The 14,022-nt window shown below is 51.7% G+C and overlaps 3 protein-coding genes and 1 non-coding gene across 5 annotated transcripts; 2 read left to right on the top strand and 2 right to left on the bottom strand.

Annotated features, from left to right (window-relative positions):
- The first annotated feature begins 426 nt into the window (after positions 1-426).
- On the top strand, positions 427-3,088 carry SWI5 (SWI5 homologous recombination repair protein). The gene is made up of 6 exons (XM_030461497.1): positions 427-600; positions 732-961; positions 1,083-1,122; positions 1,275-1,396; positions 1,940-2,034; positions 2,454-3,088. The coding sequence occupies exons 1-6, from the start codon at positions 427-429 to the stop codon at positions 2,516-2,518; spliced, it is 726 nt and encodes a 241-aa protein (XP_030317357.1). The 3' UTR covers positions 2,519-3,088.
- Positions 3,089-3,442: 354 nt separating this feature from the next.
- On the bottom strand, positions 3,443-8,370 carry TRUB2 (TruB pseudouridine synthase family member 2). 2 transcript variants are annotated; one of them, XR_003988273.1, is made up of 9 exons: positions 8,248-8,344; positions 8,043-8,171; positions 7,846-7,920; positions 7,209-7,270; positions 6,837-6,918; positions 6,275-6,347; positions 5,700-5,836; positions 4,515-5,062; positions 3,443-3,452 (listed from the first exon to the last, which is right to left on the bottom strand). XR_003988273.1 is itself a non-coding variant. In XM_030461522.1 (8 exons), the coding sequence occupies exons 1-8, from the start codon at positions 8,342-8,344 to the stop codon at positions 4,773-4,775; spliced, it is 945 nt and encodes a 314-aa protein (XP_030317382.1). In that variant the 5' UTR covers positions 8,345-8,370; the 3' UTR covers positions 4,091-4,772. The 2 variants fall into 2 exon arrangements, 1 of the variants encoding a protein (XP_030317382.1); XM_030461522.1 differs by lacking the exon at positions 3,443-3,452 and having other exon boundaries at positions 4,091-5,062; positions 8,248-8,370.
- Positions 8,251-13,085, top strand: COQ4 (coenzyme Q4). The gene is made up of 7 exons (XM_030461523.1): positions 8,251-8,508; positions 8,622-8,795; positions 9,280-9,376; positions 9,868-9,970; positions 10,294-10,423; positions 11,267-11,360; positions 11,942-13,085. The coding sequence occupies exons 1-7, from the start codon at positions 8,445-8,447 to the stop codon at positions 12,102-12,104; spliced, it is 825 nt and encodes a 274-aa protein (XP_030317383.1). The 5' UTR covers positions 8,251-8,444; the 3' UTR covers positions 12,105-13,085.
- Positions 13,086-13,766: 681 nt separating this feature from the next.
- TRNAR-UCU lies at positions 13,767-13,855 on the bottom strand. The gene is given in 2 exon segments: positions 13,767-13,802; positions 13,819-13,855. It is a non-coding gene; the product is annotated as a tRNA-Arg (tRNA).
- Positions 13,856-14,022: the final 167 nt, after the last annotated feature.

Genomic DNA, 14,022 nt, shown 5'->3' with positions numbered 1-14,022 from the left:
CCCTGCTCCGTGTGGCACCCTGCCCTGCCTCGACTGCCCTGAGTAAACCCTGGCTGTAAACCAGCCTGGGGAGCCGGGCAGGCTTCCCTCGTCTTTTCCAGGCACGTCCTGCAATTCCACGCAGCTTTCTATTTTACATGCGCCGCTTTGAAGTCTGAGCTCTGCCTTTGAAGTCACGCTCAGCACAGGCGATTGGATTTTGCTGAGCTGTGAGCCCAACCCTTGGACCTTCCCAAGTGTGGCCAAACCGCAGAGTTTGGCTCGGGTGGTCAGCCCAGGGGATCTGGCACGGCACAGGGACACCTTAACCTCTGCCAGCCAGGCCGGGATGGCTGCGGGTGGGAGGTTCCTCCTGTACCAGTCCCTGAGCTGTGCTGGGGTTGAGCGGGAAGGTTTCGGCAGCGGGACCGGATCAGTTTGGAGGGGATGGCAGCACCCCGGGAGCTGTGCCGGCCCGGCAGCGAGTGCTTCCTGCGGCCAGGCAGGACGTGTGGGGCGGGCAGTGCCAGCTTTCCCCCTACAAAAATAACAATTGTTCGAGCGAACCTGCGGGCCCTCAGAAAACTCCCAGAGACCCCATCCCACCTGCGGCCCCCGGGGGTGAGGTGGCTCTAAGGCCATTTTTGGAAGGCACTGGCCATCATTCTGCAGCGATGGGGATAATGAGGTCCTGCCCTACATAAATGTCAGCTGCACCTTCACACAAACGCGTTCTCCCGGGCTGCCTGCAGGGCCCTGCCGGGGGAGAACTACCCGGCCCGGCCTGCCCCGCGGCGGCCGCCGCAGCAGCTCCCGCCCTGCCCCGCTGCGGGGGAGGAGGGTCCGCAGCTCCCGGCCTGCCCCGGGCTCAGCCCGCATCGGGCGGGGAACAGGCGGCAGCCCTGGATGAGGGGATCCCGCCGAGCGGGGGCTGCAGCCCGGCCCGCCGACTGAGCGGCCTGCCGAGGATTCCTCCGAGGAGGTAGGAGCCGGTTCCCCGCTGTACCCCCTTTCTCGTCCCGTTGAGCCGGCCCTGACGCGGGGCTGTGCGGGCCCTGACGCGGGGCTGTGCGGGCCCTGACGCGGTGCCTCTGCCCTCGCAGGACCCCCAGGCGCTGCGGCCCCGCCGGCTTCAAGTCACCGGTGAGTCCCTGCCAGGGCTGGGGGGGGGGGGCTGGGCCCTGCTCCGTGGCTCCCCCGGGAGTTTTCAGTGTGTTTTCTGATCAGTGCCCTCCAGCACTGAAGCACCGGACCCAAGACTGAGTTACTGAGCCAGCTTTGACTTTGCTCCATAGGTTCCATCTCCAGGGTCCTGCCAACTTACTGGAACCAGTGAAGAAGCCCTGCGGTATGAAATCGAAGAGCTGAAACAGAAAGACCTTGCTCTAGACAAGGAAATTGCACAATTATTGTCTGAGTATGTCCTGGAGAAGATCAGTGTTCAATGTTGATGCCTCAGTTGTTTTGTTTTTTTTTTTGTTTTTAAACCACTATATGATCCAGGAATTAGAGCTAAAAGCTGATGTCTTATGGTGTCTTTTTAATCATGCTGTGTTGTATTGAGTCACCCGCTAAAGACTGGAATTAAAGGGAATTCTTTCTGGCTTATTTTGTAAAGCAAAACAAGTATTACTAGGAATTTCAATAGGAAGATTTTAACTTTACTCCCAATGTTCTTGAGGTAATCATATGTAAGTTTGGAACAAATAAGTTTAACCACCATAGTGATGCAACCTCCCTACAAGATACCAGAAGAGCTTGTTCATCTGAGATTTGAGATTATGACTTGTATGACCTGACAAATTAGTTCCAGATAAAACTGTTTCCTTTTTTATTCCATCTTGAGCAAGTGTTACTGTGGTTTCTTATGACACACTGTGGCAGATGCTTATTAGTGGGCAGTGGTAGTGACTGCTGTGCAGCTGTGTCATTTTTGACCTTTCTGGTTTTACTGTTTTAGTGGCTACAGCCTGGAGGAACTGGAGAAGCACATCTCTCTGCTCCATGTGTATAACGATATTAAAGATGCTGGACAGATGCTGCTGGGCAAGCTGGGTAAGGAGGGGAAATCTCTTAAAGAATTTCATAGTGTTCTCATATAGACACAGAGAAAGAGAATCTACTGTCCTGGGAAGGCAGAGCTTCTTTTGAAGGTTCCTCAATTCTGGACTTGTATTACCCAGTCACTTGTGCAAGCACATCATTATTTTCTTAGAATGTTTTTAGAATGGAACATATGACATAATTGTATTGGTATTTTAGTCTCTGATAGTGCCTAATAGTTTGTGTCAGTTTTGTTCTTCATATGCTTAAAAAAAGTGTTGAGACAAGCAGGGGGCATAGTTGCAAAACCTTGGATTGATTTCTTTGCTATTGGAGCTATGGGATAGTTAGGGGCCACTGGGAGGAAAACAACTTTTCTGACTAATCTGGTCTTGGCTTGATGAAAGCAGTGCTATTCCTTTCTTTTCCAGCTGTTATCCGAGGGGTTACTACAAAGCAGCTCTACCCTGAATACGATCTGGAGCTTAGTGACTAGGACTGAAGCTGAAGACTGTTACACCCTGCAAAAATGACTGTTGTTGGGCCATTATGTTTTGGTGTTGTGCTGGTTTAGAACAGACATGAGGTACCCTTGGAAATATGTATGTTGAACTGCAACAGAGTATGGGTTCAGTGCCTTATTTCTAAGAAACTTTGGTCAGTTGAAGTTGTTGAATCTATCAGCTCTTTCTTGCTTGTGGGAAAGGGATGTAGAGGGTTGGATAATTTTGTCTACTACCCAATCAACAGTATTTTTATTTATTTATTAGAAAGGTTGTAACTCAGTTTGGTGTTATGACTCTTCCCATAGAGTCTTTGCTTCTCTACAACATCTCTACAATAGACAAAGTGAGGACATACAAATGTGCAATGTCATAGCTGCTTTGAAAAAAAAAAAAAAGAAAAAACTCAGAAGTAGAGGGAAGAAGGCTGAGGTTTTGGCTTGGGGGTGTTGTTTTGGTTTGTGATCAATCTGGCTAAGTCTGGATTTTTTGCATTTTTGTACTCAGGTGCTCTGGTATCTAGAGGTTTTGTATCATTTCTGTAGTAAATGGTAAAATGTGAAGTTGTGTTGAACTGTCCAGTCTTAATAAAACAGCTGTCACATTTCTCAGTTATTTACCTTAGGAGCCTCTAAAATATTGCAGGAACCTGGAAACAAATTCTTCAGCTATACTCTGAGACACCAACAGCATCTATTATTGAAGTATTTTCTGAGAACTGTGGGAGGGGGTCTGAAGCAGGGGTACAGACAAAATATCTTTGTTCTGTGATTCCTTGAAGCAAGTCTCTGCTAGCATGCAGTTGTGCTGCTTGGTGGGAGCGTTGCATAGAAATGGCACAAGCAAGTGGAAATGTTTTTATTTTCCATTACCAAAGTTATTGAAGGTTATTTAAGGACTAAGATGACCTTGTTTCCTTCCCCTCCTCTCCTGTGGTGATAGTTCTACACTTCAGTTAGCACCAGACACTTGTCCATGGAAGGTGCCCTGATCCCAGTCCGTCACCCAAGGAGGATGAACACAGGCAAACCAAACAACTGAGGCAAGAGCAGACTCCTTGGGGAGTCCCTGCGGCTCTACAGCTGGCACCATAAAGTGCCACGTGGTGGCAGCAGCTCGGCTGCTGTGCTGGCTGCTCTGTGCTGAGCAGGAAAACCCATAACAACATTCCAGAGTCCAAGTTAAAGACTCTGGGGATGCCTGGACTCTGCCAGTGAGGTACTTCATCACAGCCTCTCTTGCTGCTCATCCCAGAGATACTTCTTGTTCCTTAATGGCTAACTGGAGGATGAACTGTGCTGGCCTGGGTCCAAATCCAGGAGAGAACAAATCTCTTGTACCAATTTCTGTAAGTAAATCTCCAAATCCTATAGCTAAGTGTATAGATGGAAAAATACTGAGTGTAAATCTGGTAAGTGTAGCTTCAGACTTTTAATTTACATTTATAAAGTATTTTTGCTAAGTCAGACTCAGCTATAATGAGTTAACAGAAAACTGAGCTTCAATGAAGGACAGGACATGCTGTCTGCATGGAGCTACAACAGACCCCTCAACACCCTCAGTTCTTCAAAAGAAAAAAAATAATTTAATGAGTCAATGTACTCAGACATGAGTTCTGAGACAAGAATCAGCCTCTTCCCCTTTAGGTCACTTTCAGTTTTATTTCTTAGGTATCTTATGCATCAGTCCCTATTACAAGTCACTTTCATCACACCTTCTCTGTGTTTAACCATTTCCCTGCACTGCTTTGTCTAAAACGTGGTTTCTCCTGCACATCATTTTAATCTGATTTTTGAGCTCTTGTGTGTCTCAAAGCAGGACTGAAGGAAAGAAAATACTCTAGGACAACAGAGGGGAAACAAAATCTATACAGTAGATATGTTATGCCACCAGTTGCAAATAGCTAATCTTTGCAATGAAGGGAATACAATCCTGTAAGACACTGTTTCCTAGTGCCCAACAATTTGAGGATGGGGATCCCTTAACAACCAATGTTCCCAAAGTCAACAGGAATTTTGGCACAGCTAACTGCTGTTAACAAACTGCTTGTGATGCCTTAGAATAAATTATACAGCCTGTCACTGACAAAAATGCCTCTGACTGAAGTCATCTCAAGGAAAGGGTGGAAGTGAACTGCAATTAACCTCCCTCCTTCTGCTGTCCATCATGCTGTCAGCACGTAGCTGTGCTGCACTGTGCTATTGTGCTGCAGAGATGGCTCGTGGACATTTCCCCCAGAGCACACTCTCAGCTCTCTGCAGCATCCACCATCTCACCCTCCACCTCGTGGAGAAGACTTCTATCCTGATGGCCTAGTGTTTTCTCTATCTCGCTTTTCACTTTAAGCTGACAGTTCCAAATGGCATTCTGTACACTCTGCAGGTCCCACTGGGTTCTCAGCAGAGCATCCTCCACCGTGAAAACGCCATCGCGTATCCTTCGCACTTGTGTGCACACAGCAGAGGATTTCAGCTCCAGACCAATCTCATGAACTATTTTTCGGAGATACTGCTGAGTCTCATGCAGGCAATGGATTTCTAGAAGGACAGAGAGATTCTTTTAGAAGAAGCAAGTGACACAAACTCAGACTTTGTCTGTAAGTCCAGACATCACCCACATTTATGCCGAAAGAACTGGTTTGGTAGAAGACGCTGTTTAAGATACAGCACAGTTGGATGATGATTTTCTGGGATAGTGCAGCGTGTCCTAGCCTCTCCCAAAGTTAATATTTTAGAAAACAAACCCAGAGACAGAGTAATGTAGGTATTTAGAGGGGATAAGAAAAGCTACCTTTTTAGTAAGACATAATTGGTAGGGAGTAGAAGACTGGCTGCAGGAAAGCAAACCATGCTTTAAAAAGGAAAGGAGGGGAAAGAAGGAAGGAAGGAAGGGAAAGAAAGAAGGAAGGGAAAGAAAGAGAGAAAATGAAAGAAAGAAGGAAAGGGAAGAAAGAGGAAGGGAAGAAAGAGGAAGGAAGAGGAAAAGTCTCCTCTAATGAGGAGATGCTTTTTGGGACTTCGGAAGCTACAAATCTAAATTTTCTCCAGGGACTACCAGTTAAGTTTCCACCAACTCATTTTGCATTAAATCACAAATAAGAAGCTGAACTTGACAAACTTATTTGCCATAATATATACTCAAAGACTTCCTCAGTACATTTTGTACCAGTCCTACCTAGCTGGAATTCTGGAGGTGCAAACTGGAGGCATCGGATGGCTGTGATGATGGGAGGGCTTTTATCCATGGGCCGAATCAACCCTTTGACAGCCAGCTCATATGCCTCTTGTGTTTTCATATCAATGTTAGAATACCTGGAAAAAAAGAACAACACAGACACTGAGTACTTCTTTTCAAAGAAACCCAAAATATCTCCACTCCCAATAAAGCAGAATTAAAATTTTTAATCTTAAAGCTGCCTATATATTGAAGTTTTGCATATGTTTTAATGTTATGATGTGCATACTGTTGGTAGTTTGGAAGGCAAGTACTTGGTCATGTCTACAAGACATTTTTTTAGGTTCTAATGTAGGTAATAGGTCCTAAAAGAGCTGGAGATTTCAGGATACAAGGACACTTAACCACAACCTCTCACCAGAGTTCAGAGCACTCAGAGTAACTTCTTTATGTTCCTTTCTTACACTCCAACCTTTAAAGACTTTGATTATAGCAAACAAAATTATCTCATTTGCTTTAATGCCCAGCAAATGGCAATCAGAAGTGGTCAGCTGCCTTTCCCCCTGGATACATACATCAACAGGGCCTTATGATTTGTTCCTTGAATGACAGCAAGAATCCGTTCCAGCTTCTCCCTTGTGATATGATCTGCAAATATTAAGGCAGAAACAAAGTCTCAATTATCCATCCAGAAATCATGAAGAGAGAGCAGTCTGAAATGTGCCACCAGGGAACCACTGTCCCTTTGGCACTTCTTGCTGTCCTGTGGCAATGCACAGAGCAGCACAGTGCTGGACTGCACAGGGAAGAATCATTTTGATTAAATGATTTCAGGGTTCTGGCTTCAGTTTTTCTTAACAGGTGTTTGAAGAGTTTCTAACCACTTTCTAGGCATAGAGAGCTCTGGGTCCCACCCAGTTCAGGGGCAACCACTCTGATCAGGACTTCCACTGGCTTTCTGTAAATTGTGGTTGTATTTAGCTCAGGACTGTGAGTTTGCTGCATCTACAAATAAAAACTAGAAAGTATTTTAGGCATTTATCTTTGTAATTTACCAGGTTAACTGCTTTGATATTAGGATGCTATTTGTTTGGTGTTTTGTTCGTTTTTTTTTTTTAAAGCACATCAATTTCTTACCGAATGTTGTCCTTTCTATTAGCTTCCCCATGTCTGAGAAGTCATCAGTGGCTTTACCAAACAATCCACCCACGGTGTAAGCCTTGAAGAAGGGCAAAGAGTACAATTTATCACAAAAATACTGCCAAGCAGTTGAGTAGCAATATTCTGCCATGCAGCTGCCAGCAAACAGACTATGATGATGTACAAAAAGACAGCAGCATCCTCTCCTCACGTGCCTACGTGTGGATGCTCACATGAAGGATGAAATTCAGGTACTTGAAAAGGTCTCAAAAGCAGAATCACCATCACAAGGTCAGTCTGGGGCACTGGGGCAGGAATCAAGTGGGTGGTTACACTCATGTTCTGAGGCTGTTCAGAGCCATCACCTACCTTGGTCAGGTGGCAGTTGTACAGAGCAGTGAGCAGCTTGTTCCCATGGCCTATGCCCAGAACTGAAACACAGAGGATGGGGAACCTGTTATTCAGCCACACAGAAACTTACATTCCTTTACACAGCACTGCACACTCACTCTTCTTACCCCCTGGACAGGGCTGTATCTTCTTAGAAGTCACATCTAAACAGTGCAATTAGGCCCTCAAAGTACAGCCTGTCATTAACATTATGCTAAGGCTCTAAGTAGGGCACCTGGATGTTCCCAGAACTTTCCACCCAGGTACTTCAGTGCACGAGCTCAGCAATGTCATGGACACAGCAAAACCAATTCCAGCAGTGGAGCAGCAATGGGAGTTACACAGAGGTTACATGGGGGTTACATGGCAGGTCACTAATGCCATCACGCTTGGCGTCCCTTTTGTGCTGGGTAGAGGGGAGCTCCCATCTCCTGGTGTTACCAGTCTCTTGTTGCATTGTTTCTCAGTCTTTCAGCATTTATACTCCCAGCTGGGTGGTGAGACCCGGGATGTAGGTACCGCTGTGTCACGGCTGGGCGTTCACCCCTCCTTCCCACGTGGAATCCCATCACCTCACAGCCAGGGAGATGCAGTGCCACTCCGGGACGAGACCCACCGAAAACTCCCGAGGATTTCACGTCCAGCCGGTGACCCGCTCCGATCTTCAGCTTCCTGAACCGCGGGCCTCGGACTGCAATGGACTCAGAGTCGGGAGCGGTTCACAGTGCCCACCAACACCTCTGCCACCCCGGGACCCCATCAACCCCGGGGCTCCCCCCGTCTCCCTGGCCAAGCCCCCGCGGCTGCTCTTACCGAGGGGGTGGTCGGCCAGCATCGGCACCCTGGTGGCCACCAGCCCGCTGGCCCCGCCGTCGCTCCCTCCCGGGGCCGGTAGGAAGCGAATGTGCTGCCGCGGGGCGCGCCCCGGGGCCGCGTTCAGCTCTGCAAGAGAAGCGGGGGGCGGTCAGCGGGGCCCGGCAGCACTCCCAGGCTGGCAGGGTCCCCTCCGCCCCCTCACCGCGCAGCAGCCGCGTTTCTACCGCGTCACGGACTCGGCCCCACGCCACCCCCGCCGGCTTGTAGACGGCGAAGAGCCCGCTCGGCACCGCCGCCATGCCGGATCCCCCCCGCTTCCCTCCCGTTCCCGGTCGGCTCCGCTCCGCCCCGCCGGGTCCTTCCGGAGGCTGAAAGGATCCGGATGCTGAAGAGCTCCCGATGCTGCCGCTACGGGTGCGGCGGGTGGGGGTCCTGCTGCTGCGGGCAGGTCCCTCTCCCCCAGGCAAGTTCCTTCCCCCCCGGCCCATCCCCCGCGGGCAGCCCCAAGGGCGTCCCGGGCATTGCCCGCCCCGTGTCCCTGACCCGGGCCCGTTGCTCACCCCCCGCTCCCCGCAGGCAGAGCCTGTCTGAGCCACAGGACCCAGGATGGGCGCAGCGGGGAGAAGGAGGAGGAGGAGGATGAAGGGTGCTACCGGCTGTACCCCGGGCACATCCCCACCAGCCCACTGCAGAAGGCGCTGCTGGCTGCCGGCTCGGCGGTGATGGCTCTCTATGATCCTTACCGACACGGTAAGCCGAGCGAGGGGAGCTCGTTCCACCCAAGGTCTTTATTAATGTCCACTAAATCCTGCCCCGTGTTTCCCTGGGAGTTTTTCAGGGGGCTTTTATTGCTCCTTCTGTTGGTTGGACATGTTGTAAAGGGGCAAGTGCAAGGCTGAGACTTGGCCCAGGGCAGGGGGCTGTGGAAGGCAAGGGATGAGGAATCGTAAACATTCCCCAGTTATTTATTTCCTCCTGATCCCCCGAGATCCCACACAGCACCATCTCACTTCTCTTTGATCTCCAAGACCTCACACCTGCTCTTACATCCCTTCCTGCAGGTGTCACTATGTCAGAGAATCTCTAAGGTTGAAGATCTATAATTCCTGGGGTCTCAGCTGTGCCACAGGCTTCCTGCCTTCTCCTGACCACGCTCCATTTCCTCACCTGCCAACTGAGGACAGCTGGGTGTTGCAAAAACCTCTCTTGGGTCATTCTCTGGTCTCTCTTGCAGACATGGTAGCAGTCCTTGGGGAGACCACAGGCTGTCTTGCCCTGCCCAACCTGCGAGACAAGATGAAAAACCACCCTGAAGGATACCGCATCCTCCAGTGGGTCCCTCCACATCCTCCCTCCCTTGCTGTGTGGTTCATGGTGGGTCAGGAGACACAAGGCCGAACACATTCCCTGGGACATTTGAAGGCAGGGCCCTGCACCTGAAAGCAGAACAAGCATTTTCTAAGCTCTACCACTCCAGGTTGTTAATTTTAATGTATATTTAATGATCACAAGAGCTGCGTGTCAAGTTTTAACAGCAAGAGCACAACAGATGCTGGGCCCAGCCCTGTTTCAAGCACTGCTACCTGTCTGTTCTGCTTCGCTGGTAGAAGTGGCAGGTGCCAACACAAGGAGATGTACAGAGGAGAAATCCATGGATTTCTGTGCCTGCTGCTACATCTCCTTGCACTGGAAAATCCAAGCACAGGGCAAATGCCTGGGAAGGGCAGAGGCAGGGGATGGTGGTTTCCAGGGGCTCCTTTTCTCCAGGACATCCTCCTTTGGGCTTCAAGGGGAGACTCACTAACCTGTCTTTTGCTTTCAGGGAAAGGCCTCGCATCCGTCTCTCTACCCTGGACATGGCCAGACTGCAGGGACTGCCAGATGGCTCCTTGGGACGAGAGTACGTCCGGTTCTTGGAGGACAACGTGAGTGTGGGGCTTCACAGGCTCTAGATGATCCCTGTGCTGGGAGCACGGATGAGTTTTAGAGGGGGACTGGAGCCATGGAGGAACCTGCGGGGAACCCTCTGGGAATGGGAGGAAGTCAGGGGGGTGGGATGAGATGCTGGGTGTTGGATGATTCTGGATTCATCACCAGTGCTGTGCAGTCCTTGGTTTTCATTTATGTAAATGACACTGACCCCTTTCATTAGGGACTGGGAGATGTGCTGATAGAGGGGGGCACATAAGAATGAGACCAAGAACTTGAGGTTTGGAGCGAGCTGAATTGAACCTCTATGAATTTGTAGAAGGTTTCTCCAGACACCCGAATGCCCCCCAAGTTCATTGATGATGAAGAGCTGGCATATGTGATCCAGCGGTACCGGGAAGTCCACGACCTGATGCACACCCTCCTGGGCATGCCAACCAACATGTTAGGTGAGTGGCAGTGGGGACAGAGGGCTGGTGGCTTGGCCACCTCTCCTGGGACTAGGGCAGGCTGGGCTGGTCAGACTCCTTGATTCTCAGCCCAGAAGGTGTGCGGGGAGGTTTGCATCATCCCTGGCCTGCATTGCTGGCCCTGTGGTCACCAAGAGCCCGCAGGATGTCACCCTTCCTCTGCTGGGAGATGCTCTGCCTGAGCCCTGGGTGTGGGCAGGGGGTGGGTGGGTAGATGTTTGCTGCTTGGCAGGGAGGGTGGCACCAAGGGAGGGATATTTCGCAAGCTCTGAGCAAAGGCAGAAGTGGAGGGTTCTTGGTTCCTTATCTGCATGTCCCCGTGTCCTTTGCCCTCATTTTGTGTCTGACTCAGCGTCAAGTTGCAAGTCCAGCCTTGCTGGGGATCCTGTGGGAACCAGCATGTCAGGTCTCCTACGCAGGCCTTGGCTGAGCTCTAGTGGCATTTCTAAAAGGTCTGTCCCATGCTGAGAGATGGGGAGAGCCACACAAGGGCTGAGGCTTTGGCAATTGCATAGCTAAAGATCTGCAGCGAGCCAGCCTTCCTGCAAAGTGTTTCCCAAGCTTGTGTGCCACTAAACACGGGGTGCTGCTCCCTCACGGGCTCCAGGCTGGCTCTTGGGTGGGTGGTGCTCAATGAGGCTCATCCTGACACGGGATGAAACCATGGCCAAGCTTGGGAAGCATTCCTGTCATGGAGGAGGAGGGGATGGGTGTGTAGCCATCCTGAGGAAGGGGCAGACTGGCTGGGAAGGGGATGCCTGGCCCTGGCTGGCCCTCACCCCAGGCCTCCTGCCTGCTCATGGCCTCCCTGCTCCCTCCCAGGTGAGGTTGTGGTGAAGTGGTTCGAAGCCATCCAGACAGGGCTGCCCATGTGTGTCCTGGGAGCAGCGTTTGGCCCCGTCCGTCTCAGTGCACGGTAGGAGGAAATCTCTGCCCTGGGGATGTGCCAGCCTGGGTGATGCTTTCCAGTGTCCTGTGGGGACAATGAGAGGACACTGCTAGTCTGCAGGGGAGAGTCAGATAGAGACTGCTCATGTCTGCTCTGCCCCTGTGACCCAGGGAAGGGTTGCTGGTGGGACACAAGGCTTTGCTTGGCCACTGAAGCAGAACCTTCATCTGATTCCAGCCCTGAATGTCCTGTGCCAGGCAGGAGGAGCAATGCCCACGCCTTGCTGCTCTTGGTTGGGCCCATGTTGAGGGCCAGTAGTACCACTTCATGGCTGTTCCTTGCCCCAGCACATGTTTTGGTGGTCCAGCACAGTCAGGGGAGTGCAGAACCTGAGGTCCAGTCTAGGGCTTGCTGCTGACTCTAATCTTCCCAACACACTGTCTTATTCTGTGCCTCAGTTTCCCCTGTGAGGATAAGCAGGAGGGATGCTAGAAGGGTGGGAGGGGTACATGGCACACTTGGGCTGAGCATCTGCCTGTGGTGGGGAATCAGAGAAGGAAATAAAAAACAAATCCTAGAAATCAAAACTGTCCCTTTGTTTGTTCCAGAAAGCTGCAGGTCCTGGCCACCGAGCTGGTCCCCTGGGCGATTCGGAGTGGGCGCAATGCCAGCTGTGTCCTGAACATCTACTACGAGCAGCGTTGGGAGCAGCCAGTGGAGTCCCTGCGGGAGGAGATTGGAATCTTCCCACCCCCGGCCATTCGGGTGTGAGAGCTCAAGTGTGGGGGCACAGAGGGGCTCCCCGTGGGCAGACTGCAGCTCTCCTCTGCCACACTTCATCTGCTGCAGCCCAGGAGTGCAGCGTGGCTCTGCTACCAGCCACTACGGACTTGGGGGCTGAGTTTTCTCCTGCCAAGAACTTGCACCCTCCTGTTGGTAAAGGCCAAGTGGCCTCTCTCTGTGTGGTGACAAAAGTTGACCCTTTTTGCTGTTTGTGATTCAGTGGAGGGATGGCAAGTCCTGCCATGGTGTTGCTAGGTGAGGCTGGTTGCTTGGATCCCCCTGGTAGCAGTGTTCTGGTTCTGATGCTCTGAAATGCTGGGGTGGGAAGGGAGCAGAGCTGGTTTACAGCATGCTGAAGCAAACCACTGTCTTGGCCTTTTGCAGCTCTAGAGCTGTGTAGGTAAATCCCATCCTTCCCAGGAAGATCAAGGAAGGTCTTGGAACCACCCTGTACTGGAGCTAAACTGATTTACAGAGCAGCCCAGAAGCAGGTCTGGTGTGTGCAACAGTGAAATCCCATCTTGTACTGGTGCCTAACTGGTATCCTCGTGGGTCTTATGGGCTCTGCCTCATGCCTTGGAGAGCAGCTGGTGTTGGACTGCATGCCCACAGAAACAGGCAGGGAAATACCTTTGGATAGTATCCCAGCTGGATTGTTTTTTGGAGAGCTGATCAGAGGCTGCCGTGTCTCCCTGTAGTCCCTCCCCAAGAAAAGCACTGAGGTTTTCAACAGGAGTCCTCCCCTCCTTGGGCAACAAAATGACGTGATTGGGAATTAGGGACTGAATCCTGGGAGCACAGAACCGGTGGCTGCTTGCCCTGTGTCTGGGAGCTGATTGCTGTCTGGGTTAATTAAAGAGAGCTCCTGACTGCCAGCAGCTAGAGTGCAGAGAGCTAGGAGGCAGGGGGCTCCTTGTACATGTGGTTTTGCTGTTGAATTTCTTCTTGCTTAATAAAATCCATGGTGGAGTTTGTTATTTTTTGCCCCTCTCCTTCCACCCCTTCTCTCCTTCTGCCGGGGATCTTATGTAAAGCCTCACTCCAGCGCTACAGAGATGGCACATCATGTAATTTTAAACTGTATCTGCTCAGCCGAATCACTTAACGGCCTCTGCATCCTGCTTGTCGAGTCTGCGAGGTGGAAAGCAGGCAGGGAGTGGGGGACGGGGAGGAGGAGTAATTTTTTCGCAGGTTGGGCACAAGCCAGGTGAAAACTCCTTGGGTTTGGGTACGTACTCGCTGCGGGCCAGCGGCAGCTTCGTCACGGCCACTGGCAGCTGTCAGTTGACCGTACAGCTTGGGCCGTTTTGGGGGTGTGATAAAAATAAATACCAAGGGAGCTGATGCAGCTGAAGAACAGCGAGCGAGCCCGCTCGGGTCGATCACGTTTAGTTCCATGATTTTAATTAATCTCCCGTTCTGCGATTGTAATTAATCACCTCGGGGGAACACGCCTCACGACTCAGCCCTTCCTCTGGGCCTGTGTCCGCTCCTCGGGATCACCTCCCAGCACGGAGCTCCCCCCGCCGGGGTCCTGCGCAGCGACGGCGGCAGCTGCCGGGGAGGGGCCCGGGTGCCCCCGCTCCTCCCGCCGGGGCTGCGGCGTCGGAACCCCGGGGAGCGATCGACAGCGGCTCCGGCGGCAAAATGCGACTCTGGTGGGACTCGAACCCACAACCTTTGAATGACTCCCGTCAGACGCTAGAAGTCCAATGCGCTATCCATTGCGCCACAGAGCCCTCGCTCTGCCTGGCCCCTCTTACCGCCTCTTACCCACACATCGCTCCGCCCCGCCCCACCCCGCCCCGCCCCGGGCCCCGCCGCTGCTCGGGACCGCACCCTGGGCCGCGGGGATGGATCGGTAGAGCCGGGGCGGGACTACAACTCCCGGCGGGCCGAGCTATTC

The sequence above is a fragment of the Calypte anna genome, chromosome 17 (genome assembly GCF_003957555.1).
Source record: "Calypte anna isolate BGI_N300 chromosome 17, bCalAnn1_v1.p, whole genome shotgun sequence".
In the NCBI taxonomy this organism is placed as follows: domain Eukaryota; kingdom Metazoa; phylum Chordata; class Aves; order Apodiformes; family Trochilidae; genus Calypte; species Calypte anna.
The sequence above is the reverse complement of the archived record's forward strand: the minus strand, read 5'-3'. Positions and strand labels throughout refer to the sequence as shown.